The sequence below is a fragment of the Crinia signifera genome, chromosome 2 (assembly GCF_055691185.1).
Source record: "Crinia signifera chromosome 2, ASM5569118v1, whole genome shotgun sequence".
Lineage (NCBI taxonomy): Eukaryota > Metazoa > Chordata > Amphibia > Anura > Myobatrachidae > Crinia > Crinia signifera.
The window spans coordinates 265721362-265747748 of record NC_139218.1 but is presented as its reverse complement, the minus strand read 5'-3'; the positions used below and the strand labels follow the sequence as shown (position 1 = coordinate 265747748).

The 26387-nt window shown below is 45.5% G+C and overlaps 1 protein-coding gene across 2 annotated transcripts in view; it reads right to left on the bottom strand.

The window, feature by feature from the left end:
* The window catches only part of TMEM131 (transmembrane protein 131), a 264088-nt gene that overhangs the window by 199153 nt on the left and 38548 nt on the right, over positions 1-26387 (bottom strand). For both annotated transcript variants that reach the window (XM_083168563.1, XM_083168562.1), the window contains exon 2: positions 14973-15034. In XM_083168563.1, coding sequence (XP_083024689.1) covers positions 14973-15034 — 62 coding nt within the window. The remainder of the gene's footprint in view (positions 1-14972; positions 15035-26387) is intronic.

Genomic DNA, 26387 nt, shown 5'->3' with positions numbered 1-26387 from the left:
TTGATGCGACCGTAGATCTCTTTAAGTTCAATCGTAAAATTCGCCTTCGGGAACACTTCGGTGATACCGCGAATCCTGTATCAACACCAAAATTAAAAAAACCTTCGACGTTCGACCCAATCTCTTCCAACCCCAGCCTCAAGACTTTCGCACGCTTGGTCGATAAAGACCTACGCGAGGTCAAATCCATGAAAAGATACGATAACCTGACACACACCGAAAGGTCCGCCCTTAGGAGCCTACAGAGGGACACCAACCTGGTGGTCCGTCCGGCCGATAAGGGTGGGGCCGTGGTTGTCCAGAACTGGTCTGATTACCATTCTGAAATTATGAGTCAACTCAATGATACCGATACATACCAACTTGTTCCGACTAACCCCATCCCCAAATTTAAAAGGAGGGTGGATGCCACTTTACAGTCGGCACTTCAGGCGGGATGGATTGATAAGGACACTCTTGATTTTCTCACGGTGGACCACCCTGTTTGTCCCATACTGTACACCTTACCCAAGGTCCACAAGTCCTGCACTCGCCCACCGGGTAGGCCGATCATCTCGGCTCGCAAATCACTGCTACAACCTTTGGCTATCTATGTAGATAAACATCTCCAACCACTGGTGACCAGTGGAGAGAGCTACATTCGGGACACCACAGACTTTATGAACAATCTCTTCGAAATGGACATTTCTGACACCACGAACCTTCTTGCCACCATGGATGTACACTCACTGTACACAGTGATCCCACACACCGATGGCCTACGGGCACTGAAATCTGCCCTTGACACACGAGCAACATTATCGCCTCCAACCGCTTTCCTGGTAGACCTGGCCGAACTGGTCCTCACTTGCAATCATTTCCTGTATCATAACACGTATTATGTGCAAATCGCGGGAACGGCTATGGGATCTAACCTGGCACCCTCTTACGCCGGGATCTACATGACCGACTACGAACAAAGCCACATCTATCCCAGGTACCAGCAACATGTCACGATGTACAAAAGATACATCGATGACATCTTCCTACTATGGAAAGGTCATAAATCGGAGTTCGAAGCAATGGTGGACCACCTAAATCAAATGGAGCACCCCATAAAATTTACATACCAGGTGGATGCGACATCCATCAATTTCCTGGATATAAACATCAGCATTTCCGCGGGACGAATTCAAACAAGTCTTTTCCACAAAGAGACTGACCGCAATACCCTCTTGTTGAACTCTAGCCAACACCCACCGACCCTTAAAGAAAATCTACCTGTATCGCAGTTTATGCGAGTCATACGGAACAATACCGATCAGACCCAGATGGAAATCCAACTAGCGGAGATGGCCCAAAAGTTCCACGAGAGAGGGTACTCCCGGAGTGTCACCAGGCGATGTCTAAAGAAGGCTCGTGTTAACATGTCGAAAGCAACCATCAGAGATCTACAACAAGATACACAGACGCAGACGAAACAGAAGCGGATGATATTCGTCAATACCTTCGACCACACGTCACATGCAGTACAGAAAAGTCTAAGGCAACATTGGCCTATCGTTGCAACGGACAACTCACTGAAACTCCAACACTTTGGCCCTCCGATGATGGCTTATAGGAGGGGTCCGAATCTGAAGCAAATTCTGATGCGCCCACTTGCTGACCCCACCGAAACAGCTGGCACCACATGGCTGCATAGCAGAAAACCAGGCTGTTATCGTTGTACGGGATGCACGACCTGCAACAGCATGCAGACGGGGCCCACTTTCCCACATCCACATACAGGGAAACCTATCAAGATCAAATACAGACTTCACTGTCAGCTCGACCACGTCATCTATGTCCTACAATGCCCTTGTGGTTTGGCATACGTCGGGATGACAGCACGCAAATTTCGAGAAAGAATGGCCAACCATCGCTATTCAGTAAGGTTGGCCTTAGAAAGCAAGAAGGCAGACCAGCCCGTCCCCCGACATTTTCTGCAAGCGGGTCACCAAACCTCCACACTAAGGTGCCGCCTAATTGACTGGGTCCCACCACCCATAAGAGGAGGTGACCGGGTACTGCAACTGCGCAAATGTGAAAGCAGGTGGATACACCAGCTAGACACCATCTCCCCGAGAGGGATGAACGAAAACAATCCGCTATCCATTTTTTTGAAATAAACCCATGATACATATCTCTGGACATCCCTAATGCGTCTTTTTTGCAATTTTTGCATTGTTCTACATTTTTCACAATTTTTCATTTTTCATTCATTTGTTTGACTTTCCTGATCCACCCAATTACTGTCCGCCACCACTTGTATGGACTTTGGACCTATGGACCATGTGTGAACTTATGGACGAACGGTTTTTGTACAGATGAAAAGATTCTTCTTAAATTGTTTCACATTGATTCATATTTATTTTCAGTATGTTTTTCCATACATGTGTATATATCACTGTACTTAGCTGTTTGGCCCTACATTGAGCCACTGGACAGATACATTTTTGGTGTCAAGACACCTGCAATGATTTTTCATATATGTTTTTTATTTATCATTTCTATTTTTTCTGCTCAAATGTACAGAACAGTTTAAATCCCCCCCTTTTTTTTCCTCCTTTTTTCCTCTTTTTTTCCCCTTATTTTCCGCATTTAAGACTGTTGATTATTCAGTGACTGTCCATAGATGCCCATATGTGATATTTGACTCAACGAATGAGCATCCACTATAACAGTGGACACACCCCTATAGACAATTTTCACTGACTCATTTTTGTCAGTTTCTGTAACATTTTTTGTGCTTTCCTAGACTATGCCACTCGAGCCCCCCGGTATTACCCACGCATTCAAAATACACTGATATATATATATATATATATTAGATAGCCTCTTCCATATAGCCTGCAAACATCACGTACAGCCCACGCTTCTCACATAAAAGTCAGAGGACAGCACATCGCAAATCCTGACAGAATTTATAACACAAAGCAGCCACGCTATCTGGCGCACATAGCGTAGCAGTGGATGGTGATAGCTGAGGCTGGAATGAGGTAACTCCGCTCCAGGCTGACACGGCGACGGACGCACGATCAGCTGGATGACTGGTTACTGTGGAGACTGCTTGCGTGTCACCCGGCGGAAGCCGGGTCACCGCTTGCGCTCCACAGACCGGAAAGCACAGACTGACAGTGACGCCGGCTGTGCCGTACAGCCTGACGCTGCGGGGGAGTTCCCATTAGTACACATTTGAATTGGCGCGCATTTTGGGTATATAAACCCGGGACGGGGAGGCGGACCAGTAGGTCTCTGGCTGCTGACGCGGATAGACCTCCTGAACTGGTGACTATATTGCTGATTGACTGCTTTTTTCCTTATTCTTATGGTGACAATCTCCTTGATAAAGATCCACGGTGGTGGATCGAAACGTCGGAGGAGCTATAGGATTGTTTTTTCCTGATAAGCATCGCTTGGTATGTAATTCTTTCATGAATAAAATACAAAAGTTTTTTTGAAAAACCGGAGAGTGCTCCATTTTTCCCTATTCAGGGAAACTGGACTGTGTATATTTGACACACTAAGGTGTGTCTTTGGGGCACCCCAACATTGGCTACTTGTGTGAGTGCGAGTGCAGGTATTCCTTCGCTTAAGGTTTTAGCATACACATACAATAACTATGCTAACATAAGAACATTGTACATGTACAATAAAAGAAGAGTTGTTCGATTACAATTTTTTGGATGGACCGTCTGATTCAGCAAACCACATCAGATTTTGCTGGATTGCAAGACACATGCAAGGTATTTTGTGAAGATAAATGTCAGACTGTGATATAGGCTAGTCTTTGAAACAACCTGTTTTAAAGTAGACTTGAACAGAATGCAAATAGGGAATTATTAGGTTGAGTTTCCTGTCCGGTTTGTGAACACCCTTGGCACTGAAGAGAGTCCAAAGGGTAACACCTGAAATTTGAAGGGAGAGTCCTGAATGACAAAATCAGAGATACTCCTGGTGGGGAGGAGTCCAGATGGCATGTGGAGATCAGCATCTTTGATATCCAAGAAAAACCCAAAGACTCTTCCTCCAAAACTGCAATTAAAGAGTGAAGGGGTTCCATCTTGAATTAGATAACTGCAGAAAGGGATTCCGGGATTTCAAATTGCTCTGACCCGACCATTCATCTGTAGACAAAAAATAAAACTGGAATAAAAAAAAACTTGTTTTTGTAGATTTAGCAGGACCGGGATGAGGACTCTTGCCACCAAAAGTCTATGGGCATCCTGCGGAATCGCTCTTCTCTCTTCCAAAGCTGGTAAACTTAAAGTTAAGAACCGACTGGGAGGTTGGATTTTGAAATCTATTTTGTACCCAAGAGTAACCAAAACCCTTATCCAGTCATCTTTGGTCATTGAAATCTGAGACAAGCTCCCACCCTGTGGTTCCCCAGGTCATAAGAAAACCAGTAATAACACAGTATAGTTGTGGCTTTGGGATGCTGGTGAGAGGCAGTGGCTGTTGATTGAACCCGACCTCTGGTCCCATGAGCAGCTTAGGGAGAGCCACCTAAGGTGCCAACTCTGAATCATTTTAGTATCCGAAAGAACCAATAAGATAACCCAGTCTACAATAGTTGCGGAGCCAGAAGTGCAAATGGAAGATAAGTAGATGTACCTCCCATAGCCTGAGATATCCACTTATCGAGCTCAGGACCAATGAGAGTGTCCACTGTAAATAGAAAGGCTTCTGTGCCCCACTTGTATTTTGTATCAGTATGCCACTGACTAAGCCACAATGTTCTATGAGCACTAACAGCCATTGCCAAGATCCACGAGTTAAGCATCACCTAAACAGCCAATTCTTGGATATGTTCTGAGACCAGCTGACCGTGTTCCATCCAGGACTCAATAGCCTTGTTTACACAAGATCCCACCAGCGTGAGGCGAAAAAAAAAAAAACTACCCCTGCTGCTGTATAAATGAATTTCAAGATGTTTCTATCTTGCGTTCCAAGAGTTCCCTTTTAACTGCTTCACTCTCCAGGCTCCGTCTGCCCGCTATGCGCAGTGTTCCGTATTAGGCACTGCGCCTCATGCTGACATGGCTAGGTAGACAGGAACGGGACCGCTCATGAATTTTAGGCTATACAGATCAAAATTTTAACATTTCAAGAGGGAGGGGAAGGCTGGGAGCACACAAACGGCATGTGAAGCGGTGTACTTTCGCCGCTGTCACTCCCAACCGGCAAGCTGCGGAGGTGGACAACCACTGCTGCTTTCCCCGCCGTCTGAGCGATACCAGCTCACAGCTATCAGGGAATAAAAGCCACAGTGCCTAACACTGAGCACTGTACATACCGGGCAGATGGAGCTTGGAGAGTGAAGCGGTGTACCTTCGCCGCTGTCACTCCAAAGCAGGTAAGCTGCGGCGGCTCACAATCACTGCTGCCTTCCCCACTGTCTGAGCGACACAAGCTCACGGCTATTAGGGAATAAGGCTACCTAACTGTATCGCCGCTGCATTACTAAAAAGTTGGGTACTCTTTACCTAGAACGGCGCCCGCGATCAGAATCGCGGGCGTCGGGGGTAAAAAATCGCGGTCATCGCGGGCATCGCGGGTAAATCGCGGGTACATCAAAATCGGGTACCCGCGATCACCGCGATTTTCCCATAGGGAACAATGTTAAAAAGCCTAATTGACCGCGATTTTGCATTCAATGCCTCAATGCCCGCGATTTTCCCATAGGAATCAATGTTAAATGGGCTACAGAGCCCAAATATCCCCAATTAACCCTTAAATGTCCCCCCAATTTTTGTACGCCACCCCACGATCCACGCCAACCCGAAGCGTGGCGAGCGCAGCGAGCCCGCGAGGGGCGGCGGTACGCGTCCTCCGACCTTTTCATGCCCTACTATCCACGTCGGCTTGGAGTTGAGAATAGAATAGTGTGGCGAGCGCAGCGAGCCACCGAGCCCGAAGCGTGGCGAGCGCAGCGAGCCCCGCGAGGGGACGCGGATACCTTCACAGGTAAACGCGTCCCTTCGCGGGCTTCACAGGTGTCCGCGTCGCCACGGACACCTGTGAAGTCCGCGAGGGGACGCGTATAACTGTGAAGGTATCCGCGTCCGCTCGCCACGCTTCGGGCTCGGTGGCTCGCTGCGCTCGCCACACTATTCTATTCTCAACTCCACGCCGACGTGGATAGTAGGGCATGAAAAGGTCGGAGGACGCGTACCGCCGCCCCTCGCGGGCTCGCTGCGCTCGCCACGCTTCGGGTTGGCGTGGATCGTGGGGTGGCGTACAAAAATTGGGGGGACATTTAAGGGTTAATTGTGCCTATTTGGGCTCTGTAGCCCATTTAACATTGATTCCTATGGGAAAATCGCGGGCATTGAGGCATTGAATGCAAAATCGCGGTCAATTAGGCTTTTTAACATTGTTCCCTATGGGAAAATCGCGGTGATCGCGGGCATCGCGTCGCGGCCGTTTATGTACTGCCCGCGATGTCGCGATCACCGCGATGGGCGCCGTTCTAGGTAAAGAGTACCAAAAGTTGTCTTTAATATACCCCTGCAACAGAATATAATCCCCGGATTCGGGACGCCAGTATATTGTGCAACACTGCAAAACACCTATTGTCTGAATTGCAGTATAAAACACTTCTAAATACTGACACATTTAGGAATATAGGAAAATATAAATTAGAAGGGAGACACACTCTGGGGCCCCACGGCGTGAGGATTCTTATCCTTTTTATTTTTCACTGTTTGTGTCCCATGTGTATTTATGTTTTTTATATTTCGCAGTTTTTAACTAATATGAATAAAAGTTACATTTTATAATTCTTCAGGTGCACCAGAGACATTCTTTTCGGTACTTATTTCCTAGCACGGCGCCCGTCTCATTGATTGTATGCCTTAAGTTTAAGGTACTTAAAGGCATACAATCAACGCGATGGACCAGATTTTCTGTCAATCACCTGCTAATTTGCCGGTGAAAGAGAAAATCGCGTTTATCGCGTCCCATTATAATGGGCCGCGATGCGACCAACGCGATTTTCCCATAGAGAATAATGTTAAATTATTTTTCAAGTAAAAATCGGGTTGATCGTGGCCCATTATAATGGGCCTCGATGCGATCAACGCAATTTTACATAGGTGACAATGGGAAATGGGCCAATATGGCCAATTTCTCATTGAGTATGGTTATAAAGTATGGTTAATGCCCCCCCATTGTTAACGCCACCCCACTATTGACGTCAACCCGAAGCGTGGCGAGCGCAGCGAGCCCGCGAGGGGCGGCGGTATGCGTCCTCAACCCTATTCATACCCCCACTATCCACGTCGGCGTGGAGTTGATTTTATAAAGTGTGGCGAGCGCAGCGAGCCCCCAAGCCCGAAGCGTGGCGAGCCCCGCGAGGGGACGTGTATACCTGTGAAGTTATGCGCGTCCGCTCGCCACGCTTCGGGCTCGGTGGCTCGCTGCGCTCGCCACACTTTATAAAATAAACTCCACGCCGACGTGGATAGTGGGGGTATGAAAAGGTCGGAGGACGCGTACTGCCGCCGCTCGCCACGCTTTGGGTTGGCGTCAATAGTGGGGTGGCATTAACATTGGGGGGGGCATTTAAAACATGAGGGGGGTTTTCGGGCTTTTTACATTGAAATCAATATAAAATCGGGTGTCAGGGACCATTTTACATTGATTACAATGTAAAAATCGGGTCGATCGCATCACATGCGATTTGGTTGGCATGCGATGCAATAGACGCGATTTTTCCGAACCGATCAATACAATCAAAATCGCTGGCGCCGTGCTAGGAAATAAGTACCTTCTTTTCTTTCTTTGGTACTTTTCTTTCTTCTGCAGTAACTTGCTGGGGTCCGGTCATTAATTTTATTGTCTGGTGGGGTCCCAGAGCAAAATAGTTTGAGGACCCCTGATGTAGAGAATGCCAGGCAAACACAGAAAAGTACACAGTATAGACACAAACCTGCATAATTACATAAGCATCTGGCTATAATTGATTACATATTACAGAATGGTTTATAAGCACGCCTTATAATTATGTAAAAACTCTCCAGCTTACATCCGATATATGTATAACAGCAATAGTCTGCCTTCCTAAAGATAATAGGGCATATTAAGAGAAATGTATTACACAAGGCTATTCGATATAGAGGGTGATGTGTACATGTACTGCTTAAATATTTAAAAAATATATATCACTAAGATGTTGCAATGCGATCCACATAAACATTCCAGTAAGTACACACAATGTGTATTATGTGGACATAATGGGAGAACACTTTGCTTGTAGTAGGACAACAAGTGACATGTCTAGTTATACCCGAAGGATGCAACTCACTAAGGGGTACAGATGGGGCAGGTCCCATCTTGGCAGGGGATGGCGATGCCAGCCGCCATCCCCCGCCAGCGCCATATCGATGGCGAGAAGGGGACGTGCGCGCACGAGAGGCGCGCGCATCGACGGCGCTTCCATCTGCTCCCCTGGGTCCCCGCCGCCTGCTCGCACCCCGCCCTAACCCTGTCAGTCTCCCTGAGGCGGAGACGGACAGGGTTTCCGTCACCCCGCCGACGGAGATTGAGACGCGCGTGAGACGCACGCGCGTCTCAGTCTGATGGATGGCGAGGCTGCTGGCGGATCGGCAGCGGGGACGTTCTGGCGATACGCCAGCCAGGATGAAGCCTGCCCCATCTGTACATTTACTAAGATTGTAGTTCTATTGAAGATGGGATGTTGCCCATAGCAATCAGATTCTATTTTGTATTTATCACTTTCTAGAAGATACTGGATAGAATCTGATTGAAGATGGGACCATAGCAACCAATCAGATGCTATCCATTATCTTCTAGAACAGAGATGGGGAACCTTTGGCCTTCCAACTGTTGTTGAACTGCACATTTCAGCATGCCCTGCAACAATTTTGCTATTTGGCATACTAAAAACTGTTGCAGGGCATGCTAGCATGTGTAGTTCAACAAAAGCTGGAGGGCCGAAGGTTCCTCATCCTTGTTCTAGAAGGTGCTAAATAAATACAAAAATACAAAATAGAATCTGATTGCTATGGGCAACACCCCATCTGCAATAGATCTCCCATCTTTGTAAACATATACCGTATCTAAGTATACTATTGTGTTTTGTATATCTACCATGCTATATAACTACAATCTGCAATAAGATAATTGCAGCCGGGCTTTGGGTCTCCATTTCCAGTAGCTAAAAGAAAAGAAAGCTTCTATGCACTGGCGTATAACTAGTGGTAAGAATGAGGAAAAATGAGGAGGGTTCAATTAAAGCACCTCTTATGCCACTCACGCTACCCCACAACTACCAGCATCTGCACTTTTGCAAGTAGTTCAGAAATTTCAAAAAGACGTTATCAACCAATAATATTGTTTGTTTTTTTCCAGACCTTTCCCCACTTCCTGGGACCATGAGTGCTGTCATTTTTAATGTGTAATTGCAGCATGCACACTAATATTGCCACAATCATCCAGCACAGTGTCCCCCTTTTGCTACAATCGCTATGGTTATCACAAAAGTACAACGGGTTTCAGGTGGCTGACAGACAACAGCTAGTCAATAGGTTGATACCAAAACTTAGACATGCATTAAAGGCCCATACATACTAAGGGGGGTATTCAATGTGAGGGTCATGACAGTCGAGCTTGCACGACTGCCGTGACCCAGTCCCGTTTTCGGTCAGCTCGACCAAGAACATGCAGGCGGGATTCAATGTCCCGCGTTCTGGGGAGTGAGAAGGGGGCGTGGCCGCGAGTTGAGGCCTGGAAGAGGCGAGCTGCAGCTGGCAGCTTGTCACTTCCCGGACGTTCTCGGCAGAACGAGCCCGACAGCTTGTGATGGACTCGTTCTGCCGAGATACCCTTCTCAATGCTGTCGGGGAAGTCAGCATTGAATAGGGCCCGGCGGGCATCTCCCCGACTGGAGATGCTCGCCGGTGATTGTATATCCCACTTAGTGATTTTGAGCTCAAAATTAGCTCAATTTCCCCGTATTGACCTACTTTGAACTCAAAATCTCCTAGTGTGTATATGTGAGCAGGCAATGAGTGGGGAATGCTAATGCGTGCACCCGCTGTCCATCGACCTATATTACAGGCTGAGAGAACCTTTTTCCATAGTCTCCTACTAGTCTGCTCCCGGTAAGATAAAAAAATAAATAAAAAATTTGCTCAGTGTATATGCACCAAGCAGTTTACATGGGTTGGGATCATTTGGTTTAAAGCATGATGGTCGACAGTCATTAGGTCGACATGGGAAAAGGATGACATGGTTCTAGGTCGAAAGGTGATTAGTTCAACAGAGTCTAGGTCGACAGTAAAAAGGTCGACATGGGGTTTTTCACTTTTTTACCTTAATGTCAACACAGTCGACATGGACACAGTTTAAAGTGCACCGCATCCCCTCGCGATGCTTCGGGCACACTATTTTATTTTCCCACCATGCCCTAGTGCAGGGGTGGCCAACCCGCGGCTCGCGAGCCGCATGCGGCTCTCCCCTTCAGAATGTGCGGCTCGCCATTCATATCACCCCAGCGCTGCTGGGGGGGTCTGTGGCGGCCGCCAGCGTACTGACATTCACCTGAGCTGACAGCTGCGCTGCAGCCAGGTCGGAAGATGCTGGGCAGCGACTCAACTTTACACAGAGCCTATTGGCTTTGTGCACAGGATAGGTGGGCGGGGGCAGGCTGGGACAGGAGGGGAAGAAGCTGCCCTCCCTCCATAGGTTGGTGTGACCGCGTCCCCTCCCACAGTACCAGTAATGCTGTGCAGTCCCCCCTCCATGGCAGCTACATAGTACATACGCACACGCACAAGTCCCCCTCTGTGGCAACCGCCGATGCTTCAGATACCTGCTGAGTTGTGTGTCTGCCGGCCTGCCCCACCACCATCATCATGCTCCCTGTTGTCCGCTCCCTGATCCACCACCAACCTGCCGTCCACAGATTAGAGGGGGGGCATGTGTAATATGGGCACAGAGGGGCATGTGTAATATGGGCAATATGGGCACAGAGGGGCATGGGAGATATGGGTACAGAGGGGCATGTGGGATATGGGCACAGAGGGGCATGTGGGAAATGGGCACAGAGGGGCATGTGGGATATGGGTACAGAGGGGCATGTGGGATATGGGTACAGAGGGGCATGTGGGATATGGGTACAGAGGGGCATGTGGGAAATAGGGAACAGAGGGGCATGTGGGATATGGGCACAGAGGGGCATGTGGGATATGGGCACAGAGGGGCATGTGGGATATGGGCACAGAGGGGCATGTGGGATATGGGCACAGAGGGGCATGTGGGATATGGGCACAGAGGGGCATGTGGGATATGGGCACAGAGGGGCATGTGGGATATGGGCACAGAGGGGCATGTGGGATATGGGCACAGAGGGGCATGTGGGATATGGGCACAGAGGGGCATGTGAGAAATGGGCACAGAGGGACATGTTTTTGTACAGGTTTAGCCAGTTTCATCTATCTGGCCAGCATGCCATATCTTCTGTGCAGGGATGCGCAATTGTCTCACATGTATACGCATCCCATTCTCGGTGAACAGTGCGTGAGACTGAAAGATATGGCGTGCTGGCCGGATAGATGAAACTGGCGGATCGGCTCTTTGTCTTGCCAGAACATATTTTTCGGCTCTTCGCCTCTGATTGGTTGGCCACCCCTGCCCTAGTGGATGGTAGGGCATGAAATACCGCCCGTCAGCACATGGTGGCTCAAAAAAACAGTGATAAAAAAAAATAAAAAGAAGGTGACCTTTTCCTTATGTGGAACTTGTGTATGCAATTTTTTGATGTTGGCCTAGATATCAAAAGATCGCTTCCCCCTTAGTCCCTGCTCCCGCAGCGCCGGCAGCTTCTGCCGCACCACCAGCCACTGCCACCACTACTCTCTGGCACCGCCAGCTGCGGCTCCCCCAGCAACAGCTCCACCGCACCAGATGATGCTACCCGCCGCTGCTTTCCTGTCCGAGCCGTTGTCCCCCACTGCTACACGGCACTGGCTGCTGGTGCTCACAGGAGAGCATCTCAACCTCTTGCCCTGTCACCCAACCCCCTCACTCCCAGTCACCTCACCTCCGTCTCGCCCCATCACATCACCCCCTGTCACCTCACCGGGCTGGTGGGATATCATCATGATCCAAATGGCCAGGGGCAAAGGTGGGACCCTGGCACTGCAGCTGGCATACCCAGCCTGGGGCACCGATCAGACTCCGGGGCAGTATCCTACACATGCTAAGAGGTGAGCGGGGCTGAAGCTGCACATAGCGCTGTATCTCACCTGTGTATGTATGCGCTGGGGTTGGGGATGCAGGTGGGACGCTGCTGTGTCTGCTCAGATGGTCCTGCTGGAACATCTGCCGCCTGACACAGCCACTGTGGGAATTGGGGATCATATGTGTGTGACCTCCGTTCCACCCATGGGTGTTATATAGCTCACAATGACTAAAAGGTCACCACATGAAAAGGTCAATATGAGTTTTGTTTTTTAATTACATTTTTGGTGTCAATGTCAACACTTGGGCATGTGGACCCCCATATAGTGTGCTGTGTTAGCTCACCATTCTTCAGGCAAAGTGCTGCACTGTACTTGGCACACTTTACTTTCCCAGTCGAAGTCCACAGGGGTGGTATAATATTAAAAAAAGTTAAAAAAAAACTCATGTGTTGATCTTTACCATGATGACCTATTGACATTTTGGCAATCTGCCTGTATAATGGAGAATATTAAATCATTTTCTAAATCATATATTTAATGTGTTTTATATAGTGCTGTGGAATGTCTTAAATCTGTAGAGGGGCAAAATCTTTTAGTTAATAAATTATACAACGGCCACAGTTTGCCGTTTCAAAATGGCAAATCACACTGATCTAGATCACAGATTTTTGCATCACACTCCAAAGAGATGAGCAGAAAAAGTTGCGATATTGGGCATACATGACCAATATGGTGCTGAATTTTATTTTCCGCAAAAATTTTAACAGTGCTAGCTCTACAACAACACTATGGCCATCTATACATGGAGCGATGTAGGAGCATTTTCTGAGCGATGTAGTAAAATCGCTAAGAAAAATTCCTCCATAGGGCCCTTCTCAGCATGAGAGATTTCAAATCGCTCAGGAGTGTATCTCCCATTATGAATCTCTGGCACAATTCTCTCCCTGTGTGGACTCCTTATCTGAGAAACTCAGTTTCAGGGATATCTCTCATGCTGAATCTCCCGTTAGAAATCTCTCCGTGTGTAGGGCCCTTTAGAGGTTTTGCCACAAAGTCCTGTTGATTAAACACAGAATGTTTGTCACAAAACAAACTTATGAGCTTGGATGTGGACTTCTGCATAGTTCCTTGCAGTGGGACAGGGTAATGTAAAAATGTTGAAGTGAATCTTCGTTACTTGTGGAGTATCCTTTCCACTTACGTTTGCATGCCTGCGAAGTTGGAGCATGCAATGTCTGTAGAGTCGTTACAGGTATGCAAGTTCCTCTTCAGAAGTCAACTGAAAAAATGATTGTTTCATTGTCTCAGATGTGTAGTGCATACAATTTTCATGAATGACTTGACATATAGCAGGTGAACGCCAACACAATCCCAATATAAAAACTTTAGGTATCTATTAAGATTAATGTGAAGAAAAATAAATAAATAAATAAAAATGTTCTATTTAAGAATAAAGGCCCATACATACACAAAGATGTGTCAGTAACGACCCATCGTTAACTACCATCTTTCATTTTCACCCTTGAAGTGAAAATGAACGACCTCAGCATTGCAGGTGATCACTGGTGCACGACGGCTGACAAACGACCACAAACGATGCAGGACCTTTTCTATTAAAAAAACAAAGAATGTTAACGACCATAGCCAAATTGACCTGCATGCATTGACGATGGCTATGGTCTTTAACGACCCACGGGTACACGCATCGTTGGTAGTCGTCCGTCATTCACAGCATAAACAGTAGACGATGTTAAAAGATTCACCTTCTAAACGACCCTGAACGAAGTCGTTCTGGGTTGTTCAGGAGGTGATTTATAATGGGGTCGTTCATCATCATTAAAAAGACATCGTAGTGTGTGTACGGGCCTTAACAAAATTTGGATTTGTAAATTTGTTCATTTTACATCTTGATTAAAAAGAAACCCTTATAAATTATATGAAAACCCATATAAATAAGAGGTTCACAATAAGATTTGTGCCCAATTAGGTGAGCTGCAATTGTCATTCAAAAAAATGTTAATATAGTAAAACTTTCATTAAAAACCTGCTGCTTTATAAAAGGCAAATAACTTTAAACCTTTAAAATAAAATATGCCCTCTTCTCTAGGATGCACCAGTCCCAAAAATCCTAGAAGGAAAACATAAAGGGGTAGTCAATCTCAGCCGATATTTCCGATCGGCTCAAATATCAACACTGGTATTCAATTCTGGACATTTTAGCCCATCCAGAGGACCTAACATTGAATAGGCTAAATGGCGACCTATTCTTGTCAATAACTAACTATAGTTCCGTCTGTCAGAAATATCATCTGGATTGATTATCCCCGCTAAGGGGCTTCTAAAAATGAAAACATTTGGTGCTTCTCACAGCAAACCAATTTGATTCGACCTTTTTATAGGCTACTATAGAGAAATGATAAGCATAATCTGATCGGTTGCTACCACTTCATTTGTAGAAGCTTTAGTAAATTTACCACATAGTTCCTAGGCCCCAGGAATATTAGAATTCATGACATAAGTAGCTGGCTGGGCAGCTCAGTTTGTCGTTTGAGCTGCTATTAGCTCAAAAGCCACCTGGTGTGTACAGGGCAGCGGTAAGCGTCACATCATCACTGGCCCCCATAGCTCATCTGCTGTTATCACACACACACACACACCTCTTTCAAAATTGCTGGCCATGTTAAAATATCAGTAAATAGCATTTTTGTAAGCAGACAAATTTTTATCTTAGTTAAAAATTACCTCTAAAAGGCCGCCTTCATCAAAACGAAGCACTTCAATGATATTGTCGGACTGAATGAATGCTGTGGAGAAAGGAAACAAAACCTGTTATTAAACATTGCACCACAACAGAAAACAAGCGTTAAAGCCAGCGTGCCTACATTCAGTATTTGGTTTCTTCCTCAATGTAGCTCTGGAGAAGAGGGGGAAGTTATTCAGATATATCATTATTAAAGTTTATAGCTTACCCCTGTTCAAATGTTAACAGGAGGGCAGAGCATCTTGAAGTCTGCATATTCCCAAAACTAAAGCTGGCCATACACTTGTGCGATTTGGCCACTTTTCACCCGATTCCAACATATCTGGCTGAGAAAAATCGGGTGAAATTGGCCAAAATCGCATGCGTTTGACATCTAATCCCATTCGTGGTCAGGTCGAAAATTGGACATCCGACCTCTGATTTGGACAGCCACCCAGCATCTGGAATAGCAACGCAAACAATCTATTATATGCAAAATGACCCCATAAGATATAGTATATTATCCTGCTGCACGGAAAGCTCCCGGGTGGTTCAAAGGAGATGGGCTGCAACTTCTCCCCTTTGATACCACTTTTACACCAAAGATGCCGGGCCACAGCCGGGTTTTTGGACTCTGCTCCAACCCAAGTGTGACCTGGGAGTTGTCCCCTTTTATACAGCGTCCACACCGGTATAATGCCTGGCGAATGACGCCGGCGAAGGCTGGCTCCGAGTTGACCATATCCAAGCGCCAGAAAATCCTCCAGCTGGGACTCCTGCAATGACAACTGACATGCTGGGAACAAGCCCAGCACCTGTAAAAGCTGCTGGGCTACCCCCAGCCTCTGTCCATGAGGTGAATGGATGCTGCACACAAGCATCCATTCACCTCCGCCCAAGCCCCACTGCTGTGTACATAGTACAACAGACAGCAGCATAGGCTGTATGCGGCCCCTACCCAACCTCCGTACAGACTGCAGGACACATCGGTTGGGGGTACTGACTCCTTTCATTGGTGGAAACCCATTTACACGGCCCCTGACTACGGGTATGCCCAGTGTGTGACCGTGAGCATTTACAGGGTTGGATTCCCGGGTAACAGGACTCGGGATATATATATTTTTTTATTTGGCACGATTTACACCAGTGGCATGGCAATAACCCGGGTCGAGGCACTGGTGTAAAAGGGAGATGAGAAGTCGCAGTAGTCTATGGTGGGCCTTATATTATCCACAGCTGCCACAAAAATAACGGTTGAAAAAAATAGAAATAAAACATTTGTGCTCATCATAAAAGTTTGTTTAGACATTGAAGTAGTAAATGAAGAAGTACTGTATATATCTATATATAAATGTTCCTTATTTACGGTTTATATTATAGTCATTGTTCTTTGCTACAAGGCAATGCAATAGTAACACCTTTATAATTTTGCGACATACAATGTCAATCCTAATATCGAGTCACACACAAGTAGTCGATTTTAAACAATTACATTGATGAATAGCCTAATAAAAAATCGAAAACAATAAGAAAATGTGTAGTAATTTCCTAAGTATCTATATCTTTCTGTACTAGAAATACTTAGATATGTTTTATTGATGCCAGCAGTGCCATTATCATTCCCAACTCATGTTGAAATGTCAGATGCAATGCACAGCCGCTGCACTGGAACATGTTGTACATTTACACAGACAGCCACGTGTACTGCAGTGCACTGTTTTAGCTGCAGAAACAAAAGGGCTTTCCCTGCTCTCTTGGACGGATGAGTCATTAACACAGTTACCATAACTCTTTGCTTTGAATTTCACACAGTAGTTCTGAATTAGTTATATTACACATGTAACTTAAATACTTCTGGGAGTTTTCCTTCAATATTTACAGAGCCACACTCTGGTGAACAAATGCCCCAGAGAAAGATTACTACCAGACATCGGAGAGGAAATCTTGTGAACTTGCTCAGATCAGAATTTAATAAATTGCAACACAATATTACATCAACTGAACAGTGATTGCTGCCACACTTAGGGAGGTATTGGTTCAAGTCTCTTGTTCATCTAGCCAAAATAACTGGACTTTAGTGTTCAAATGCGGGTTATCACAAACTTCATTTTTTGTTTTCTTCCGCTGATGCACACGGAGATACTTCTATGCAAAGCCACACATCGCTATGGCCCCCACACACGGAGCAATGTAGGGGCATTTCCCAAGTTATATTAGAGAGATCGATTATAAAAATGCCCCTAAATCGCTACGAGTGTAGGCACTGGAACAAAAGTTTCATGCAGTCTAATGATAAATATTGCAATTACTAATTTTCTAGAAAAATATAAACCTGGACACATACACCACAAGATTATTGTCCAATCTGGCCGGTAGGAACAAAATTCTGGGAGCAAATGACAATTGACCATTTGCTCTGAAATGTCAAACGGACATTCAGATAAATTGGTTAAATCAAATTTAGCCAAGTTGTCAGCTGGAAAAACAGAAATGATGGTCAGTGCTTGGAAGCAAATTATCAAATGTCATATGCACCCATATAAACACCAGATTTTCATTCCAAGTCTTTATGCAAATTTTTCATGGATATGCAAATATTCAAGGTTAATTTTATAGTAGGACTGCAAATGTTTTGGCTAAAGGAGCAATGTTGTTAGACTACCCAAAATATCCAGACAAACATATTTAATGCAGCCGTTTTCGGACGGCTTTTTTGCCGATGCAGGTTAGTCCTTGGTTAAAAATGGAACCTGCATCTGTGGAAAAAAAGACGAAAACAGACTAACTGAATAAAGTCAGTCAAACCGTGTGTCTTCCGCCAGTCGAAAATTCAGCAATTGGACTGAATAGGTCGAATGTAATATTCAACTGAAAATCTGCAAAAGTGACGACCTTTCCAACAGTCAGAAAAAAAAATAGAAAAAAATCAACACTCATTGAATACTAAGATTGCATATTAAATTATGAATGAGAAAAAAAAAAAAATTAGCCGCCTATCCACATAATTGTTGACAACATTTAAACTAGACTTTAAATAAATAAAAATAAATACCAATATTACTTCTAGGGTCTTTAATTCTGTAACGTAACCTATAAACTACCAGATTTGCCAAACACAAACTAAAAACATAAAAACAAGAGATAACAGTACTTGCCAACTTTAATGTGGACACTAATACCACTTTCAGATCACACTTTTTACCCGTTATTTTGCAGTTTTAAAACAGTAATTTGTGCAGTCTAAGGTGCAGAGTTAATTTACCCGTTCTATTGAACTTGTATTTCTAAACGGTAATAAAGCAGGGTCCTACCCGTTTCAGACCCGTTTTTTTTTCATCCACTGTTTTCTATGGGTTAAAACGGGCTCAGTGTTGTGAAGGAACAAAAACTGCATTGAAATACTGTTTAAAGACATGCGGTGTGAAAGGGGTTCAGACACATTTTTAGAAATGTTTTAATATACCAGGTCAAAGCCAGTTTTGCAGTCTGAAAGCAGCATAACAATATCTAAAGGAAGAGGTTCAAAATGCAGGTTTGTAATCCATATTGCACATGTTCCCCTATCATTTCACCTACTGAAATTCACAGTTTAGAGACTCGGTATTATGTTTTCATTCCAGACAGTCCACCACATATTCGGCATCTGCCACTATACAGAAGTTAAAGGAAATTATTTGACCTATTACTAGCTATGGTAATTATTCTAACTATGATGACAGTGGATCATTTTCAGAGGCATTCAGTGATATGTCTGCAGAAGACTTTTAAAACGCAGGTCTTTAAATCATCAGAAATTAATCCCATCACTGAATAAAAACAGGATTAACAGCTGGTAGGTTCACATAGCACATAAAAGTCTAATTATTTGTGTGAGAGAGAACTACAAGGCAGCTGCTAGAAAAGATCTATGTTAACTAGCTCTCTTGCTGTCACATAGGAGGATGTCAGATTGTTTGTAGCTCAATGTATTTTTCAACAAGGAAAGTAGCTGAACCATGTGCATAGAGACAGCAGAAAGGTCTGATGCAAGGCAGGTCTTTGTACATGAAGCAGGATGTGAGGAGAAATGGAAATTATATATACACACACATATACTGTACATATACACACACACACACACACACACACACACACAGAAATGGCCTGTACACCATGAAGAAGGGGTTCCGTTTATGGCCCGAAACGTCATGGTTTTTTTTAAATAAATACTATGCATGTTTGATAAATCCTGTGGAGTGCCGCTGTTTTCTTAGAACCCAATACTGCACCACCGCTTAAGGGGACACCCCAGTTTTCATCTTCAGTCTGGAGGAGTGCCGGTCTGACAGATAGAAATAGATAGACAGATAGAGATATATATTATTTTTATTATTTTATATCTGCAGTCGGCAATACTCATTACTCAAAAAGGACATAACCGCCCTGTCAGAATGTGAACTTAAAAATATCAAAATTATGTTCCCCAATAACACCTGACAGATTTTAATATATGACAATGCTTAATCTGTGTCGATAGAAGAACATGTGCAATAGTTATCTGGTCTAATGCAATTACTGTCACAAACTATATATATATATATATATATATATATATATATATATATATATATATATATATATATATATATATATATATATATTAAATATTTTTTTTTTTTTTATCATCAGCAGGGGAGGGGGTTCTTATTATGTGTTCTAAACATACATACACCAGTCAGTCCTTACATTAAAACCACTGCCAAATATTGTGTAAGTTCCCCTTATATGATACATGTTTATTAAGCCTATTTTGCACATTGGCGACATACTGCACAGTATGTCCCTAGGAGGCAACTAGGGACATATATACCTCTCTCTCTCTCTATAGGATTACATGGTACTTGTGTAGTTTCACAGCGCCAGCACGCTCCCACTCTAGCTTTGAATCCTGGCAGCTTGCTAAACTGCCTTACTTCTCTAAGCTACTGTACGTTATCAGCGTAGCGCCTGTTTGAATCCTGACAGCTCATCAGTTGCCTTATATCTGTAATCTACGTTCTCCGCATCCTGCGATGACTCCGTGGCAGCTCAGCGCTCCTACTCATAAGCTCCTGTGAAGCCTAGTGAGCACCTCACACAGCGCTCGCATTATATCCTTTCTTCTGTGCAGAGGGGATCATGCGAGTAATGGCGGAGGCGCTCCATCTGTGTGTTACGTAGGAGCGTCTCAGACGCTCCAGCAATGAGACGCTCCTGCGTCTGAGTAGCGCATGCCTCTCCTGTCCAAAGAGTGTTCCATGTTACATACTGGCAAATGCCTCCATTTGATACCCCCATTATCCACACCATCCCGGAACGTGACGAGTGCAGCGAGCCCCGCGGTACACATCCTCCAGACCTTTTCATACCCCCACATCCATGTCGGCATGGAGCTGATTTTATATAGTGTGGCGAGCACAGCAAGCCACTGAGCCCGAAGCGAAGTGTGCCCCGCGAGGGAACGCAGAAAACATGTGAAGTTATCCGTGTCCGCTCGTCATACTTCGGGCTCAGACTATATAAAATAAACTCCATGCAGACATGGATGGTGGGGGTATGAAAAGGTTGGGAGGACACGTAACGCGTCCGCTCGCCAGGCTTCGGGCTGCCGTGGATAGTGGGGGTGTTTCAGGAACACATTCACACCTGCCATATCATACATCTAAGCAATAGCTACTTAGAGGTCAGAGGCAGGAGCGTCTCACTGCTGGAGCGTCTGAGACGCTCCTACGTATCACACAGATGGAGCTCCTCTCCACCGGCGCCCGCATGATCCCCTCTCCACAGAAGAGAGGATATCATGCGGGCGCCAGCGCTGTGTGAGGTGCTCACTAGGCTTCACAGGAGCTTAGGAGTAGCAGCACTGGGCTGCCGCGGAGTCAGCTTAGGACGCTGAGAACGTAGATTACAGATGTAAGGCAGCTGACCGGATTCAAACAGGCGCTACACTGATAACGTAGCTTAGAGAATTAAGGCAGTTTGGCAAGCTGCCAGGATTCAAAGCTAGAGCGGGCATGCGCTGGCGCCGTGAAACTACACAAGTACCTTACATTGCTAATGGATCAGCACTCACCCTCACTAAATCAACGTTCTGAGCAAAGTGAGGGGTGGGCGAGTGGCTGGTGGTGCTGCACGGGGGAGCGAGGCTGTGCTACCCCTCCCCCTTTTTACACAAACATTCCTGTCTTTGGACGCCAGAACCCGCGAACGGCGGAGCATGCTCGACCCTCCTCGAGCTGCCCTGATCAGCAAGGCGGGGGGGGGGGGGGGGGGGGCGATGCACCACTCAAAGCACCAATGGATCACCGAATTCTTACAGTGGCATGGCCGGAATTTTCTCAGGAGCCCGCTCCTGCAGCAACGCAGCTCAGCCCGGGAAATTTCCAGCCATACCAGCCAAGGGGTTAAAAGCAATAAGGGTCCATTAAATTAACATTTTTACTTTACAAAACTTGAGTTGCATAAGTATAAACTTTCACCCGGGGCTTAAGACTAGTCCAATAAATAACCGGTGGCACTCCATCAAATGCCCCCCTTATTAAATAAGGGGGCAAATGTATTAAGCCTTAAAAAGAGATAAATGTGATAAAGAGTGATAAAAATCTAGCCAATCAGCTCCTAACTGTCCTTCTAGTCTGTTTGAAAAGGGCAGTTAGAGTGATAAACGGCCAGCCAATCAGCCCTTATCACCCTCTTGTTTATCTTTTTATGGCTCAACACATCAGCAGTTAGAGTCGCTTTGGGACCTCTGTCTCCTACATGAAAGGCTAGACAGAGGTCCCAAAGAGAGACTAACTGCTGCCATCTACCCAGGACTAAATCGATTATCACCCTTAAAAATTGGTATTGGTATAGGACCAACATGAAAGGTATAGGAGACGTACTATGAATAGATATTACTATCGTTGTTTATTTATATGGCGCCACAAGGGTTCCACAGCGCCTAAAATACATAGATTAGCAAAAAAACAAACAAATGACAGTACAAGACAATTTAGGACAAGTACATGGCAAATAAGGGGACAGGACACTGAAACAATTATCAGGGTGGCAAAGATTTATAAATTATTGGAAAAGAAAATGAGGAAAGAGGGCCCAGCTTGTGAGAGCTTACATTCTAAAGAGGAGGGTTAGACAGACAGGGGTGACACAGAAGGAGGTAGAAGGGAGCATAAACAGACTGTTAGGATAGATGGTTATAATAATTATTTCTACTGGTACAACTTATACCATAAAATGTGATTGATTGCCAATTAGTAATAGGAGAATCTTTATCTCCAAAGAAAAGGATCTCTACTAATTTCATTCGCCTAGAAAATCATGAGATCAAAAACACAATAGGAGATGTTAATTGTTCCCCTGATGAAGTCTATCTAGGCAAAACGCATCGAAACATACTGTACTGCTGTAACATCTATGACTAAGTCTGCCACCTTGTTTGTTGATATACAACTACCTGATTGTCCTACCTGACTACCACATCCTTTTGGTACAAATGGGATTGAAAAAAAGACAGGCATCCTAACATCACTACCCTCATTTCTCTTAAATTCGAGTGGGCCTTGTAGGGACTTCTTCCCCATTTGCCTTGAGCTGCTAATCCTGCGCAGACAGCCCCCCCCCCCCCCCCCCCCATCCTGTCAGACTGGCATCTGTTGTCAGAACTACTTGCTCCCATTGCGAATGACCTTCCTTGCCAAAGTCTTCCTGTACTCAGCCACCATTTGAGGTCCGCTTGAGTCCTTTCTGACAGATATATCCTCTGACTGAGATTCTTCCTGTCCCCCTTCCACTGGGACAGAAAGCAGTTCTGGAGCGCTCTCATGTGGAATCTTGCCCACATAATGGTGTCTAGTGCTGCAGCCATGAGACCCAGAATTCTTAATCAATCTCCTGATTGTACCACTCTCTTTGCCAAGAGACTCATAACTTCCTTCCATATTTTGTCTCCTCTTTCTTTAGTCAGAATCACTGTCATTGTCCTTGTGTCTACCATGACACAGAGATGCTTCGTCTCTGTAGTTGGCTTTAGCTGACTTTCACATTTACGAGCCATATTCCAGGACTCTGTGTATGCCGATGTGCTAACTCTTCCGACCTTGCCATGATCAGCAAGTCGTCCAAGTATGGCCATATTGATATCCCTTCTTGCCTGAGGTTGGCTATGAGTACAATCAGTACTTTTGTGAACGTTCTTGGGGATGTGGACAGGCCGACCGGCAGCGCCGTGAATTGGTAAGTTACTCCTCTTAAATGAAACCAAATATTTCTGATGTTCTGGAAAAATAGGAATGTGTAGGTAAGCGTCTTAAAAAATAAATAAAAAAAAAAAATCGATAGACTCTGACTCCGAAAGGAACTGTTTCTAAAACACGGTCTCCTATAGCCTCTGCCCGGCCTATATGTTCTCACTTCTTTAAAATCTGGAGGCTGATAGCGTTGTGGTCGATTAAACTTTTTTTTAGAGGCGATCTCTTGCGGCAGCCATAAAGACATTTTTTAAATAATGTCATCGAGCTTACTACCAAACAAGTATTCGCCCTGGAAAGGCAGAGAGACTAACTTGTTCTTTGACTGGGCATCTGCTGCCCACGGTTTAAGCCTAAAGTGCTCTCCGGGTCACTGTTGTACTTGCGTTCGTTCTTGCCGCCAACCGAACCGTGTCCAGGGAAGCATCGCAAGCAAACTCGGCAGCCATCTGCAAGTTCTGTACTATTTTTAACAATTCAGATCTTTTTATGCCATCTAAAAGATCCGACTCAAGGTCTTGACACCAAGATCTTAAGACTATAGAGGTCACCGCAATCGCAGATGATGCCTTAATCGCAGCCCCCGATGTCACATGCTGCTTTCACAAATTCATCTCTATCTTCCTCTCCCTGGAGTCTTTGAATACGTTTGCGTACCCTAATGGAAGAGTAGTCTTTCTAGAAATTCTTGCAATTGCAGCATTCTACTTTTGGTGCCATCTCCCATGCCTTCACTTGCTAGGCCTCAAACGGGTACATTTTTGTTACCCTTAAAAGGAACAGCCACCTTTTTGTCTGGGTGGGACCATTCCTCCTCCACGACCTCTTTCAGTGTTTTTGGCAGGGGGAACGTCTTAGGTCTCTTCTTTTTATCCTTGAAATGTAAACCTTGTAGCTTACCCTCTTCTTGGGGGGTCCTCAATGTTGAGACTTATTAATTAACGTTAACGAATTATTAAGCAGGTCAGGATTAAAATCCAGCTCTGCTTTTACTTGAAGGACCTAGACTTCCTCCACTTAGTCATCGGTCCCCAAAACGGACATTCCCCTGAACCATCAGAATCTGCTGATAATAGTTCTCTAGGTCTCTTTAACAACATTTTTTCTAGATCCTCCTTTGTGACGAAGGTATCCGCCAAGGCAGTCTATAGCATAGACACAATGGGTGACATTTACTAGAATGCGATTTTTTCACACCTTCAAAAATCGCCCATTATCGCATTTTTTCCGCAAGTTCGCAAATTTAATGAGGTGCGGAAGAAAAGTGCGATTCAGAGCGATAATGGGCGATTTTTAGGCATGAAAATGTGCGAATTTGTATTTATAAAATTAAAAACAGCATGGGGTCCCCCCTCCTGAGCATAACCAGTCCCGGGCTCATTGAGCCAGAGCTGGTTCCAAAAATACGGACAAAAAGCATAGGGGTCCCCCGTATTTCTGAAACCAGCCCCGGACTCTTGGACCGGTCCTAGTTCCAAAAATACGGGGGACAAAAAATCTGGGGGTCCCCCGTATTTTGAAACCAGCACCGGGCTCCAACAGCCCACGGTGTCATGTCACAGCCGGGGGACACCTATTATATAAGTTCCCCCCGCCTGAATCATGAGCACCGTGGCTGGTCTGCCTTGGACGGGGTATCCTGGATTGGTAAGTATATTGGTGTAAAAGTAAGGGGTGTGTAAAATAAAGTTATGTGTGTCTCTTTTCTTTTAACATTCTTTTTACCCGCATGCTGGGACTTGTGGTTCTCCAATTCCCAGCATGTGGGGGAGGTCTGCTCGCACTTGTAGTTCTCCTGCATAAAGCAATGTTACGTATGTGAGATTTAACCCTATCAGGCCGGCGTCTTCATTGGGGGGGGGGGGGGGTCCCCACTGCTCCAGGTACCCCGTCCAAGGCTGACCAACCACGGTGCTCCTGTTTCGGCCGGGGGACCTTATATAAAAAAAAAAGTGTCCCCCGGCTGAGGCATGACACCGCAGGCTGTTGGAGCCCGGTGCTGGTGTCAAAATACGGGGGAACCCCAGATTTTTTGTCCCCCGTATTTTTGGAACTAGGACCGGTCCAAGAGTCTGGGGCTGGTTTCAGAAATACGGGGGACCCCTATGCTTTTTGTCCCCCGTATTTTTGGAACCAGGTCCGGCTCAATGAGCCCGGGGGTTGGTTATGCTCAGGAGGGGGGACCCCACCCCATTTTTTTCCCCAAAAAACACTTTAACACAGGACCAGATCTCAATGATCTGTGCAGGGTTCTGGCCAATTCGCATATCAGAACCTGGTCTAAATGTTTGGCGATTTTTAGACACATTTTCCCAAATTCGCATCTCATTAAATATGCGAATTGTATACTTTTCAATGGGAAAACATCTGGATGCGAGTTCCGGCACGAGTAAAAATCTCACTTTCAGAAAGTGCGATTTCGCCTGCAAAATCTGCGGATTTTGCATGTCATGAAATATGCGAATTCGTGAAAAAGTGCTAAAAGATATCGTAAAAGTCACATTTTCGCATCTCATTAAATGTCACCCCAGATCTGACATTTGGGGTGACCCCAACTGCTGGGACACCTTGCACTTTTCACATAATGAGCCTGAATGTTTCACTGGTAGCACTTTATCACATAATGTGCACTTTGCGGAGTGCAGTTTCTTATGCTTAGCCTTGGTCTCAGATTTCTTCTTGCTTGTTTCTGACCTAAGCAGAAACATATACACGTATGAACTTCTTTTACTACACCTATACATACACACATATCTTCCTAGGTGTACCCTGACTTAGACAGCTGCTTCCCCTCTTCCTCCATATCAGACGAGATACACAACACCAACTAGTATTTGAAGCAAATACACCATCAAAGAAAGAAAAATGTATCGGTGCCCCCTGCAGCTCAGCTGCTCTCAGGGCCTTAACTGGTCTGTTGGTATCACACCTGCTCCCTGAAGCGTCCTCCTGGGACCACAGATGGTTTAATATATGCCCCCATGTGCCGCTTGGCGCTGTAGGCACTTCCTGGTGACATCAGATGCCCGCCGCGGGTGATGACATCACACGCCGCATCCCGCGGGTCTGGTTGGACATTGCTTGCGGCATCAGACTCTGGCGCCCGGCTCCATGCGCCCACCTATGACGATGGACGCGTCCCGGCTGACT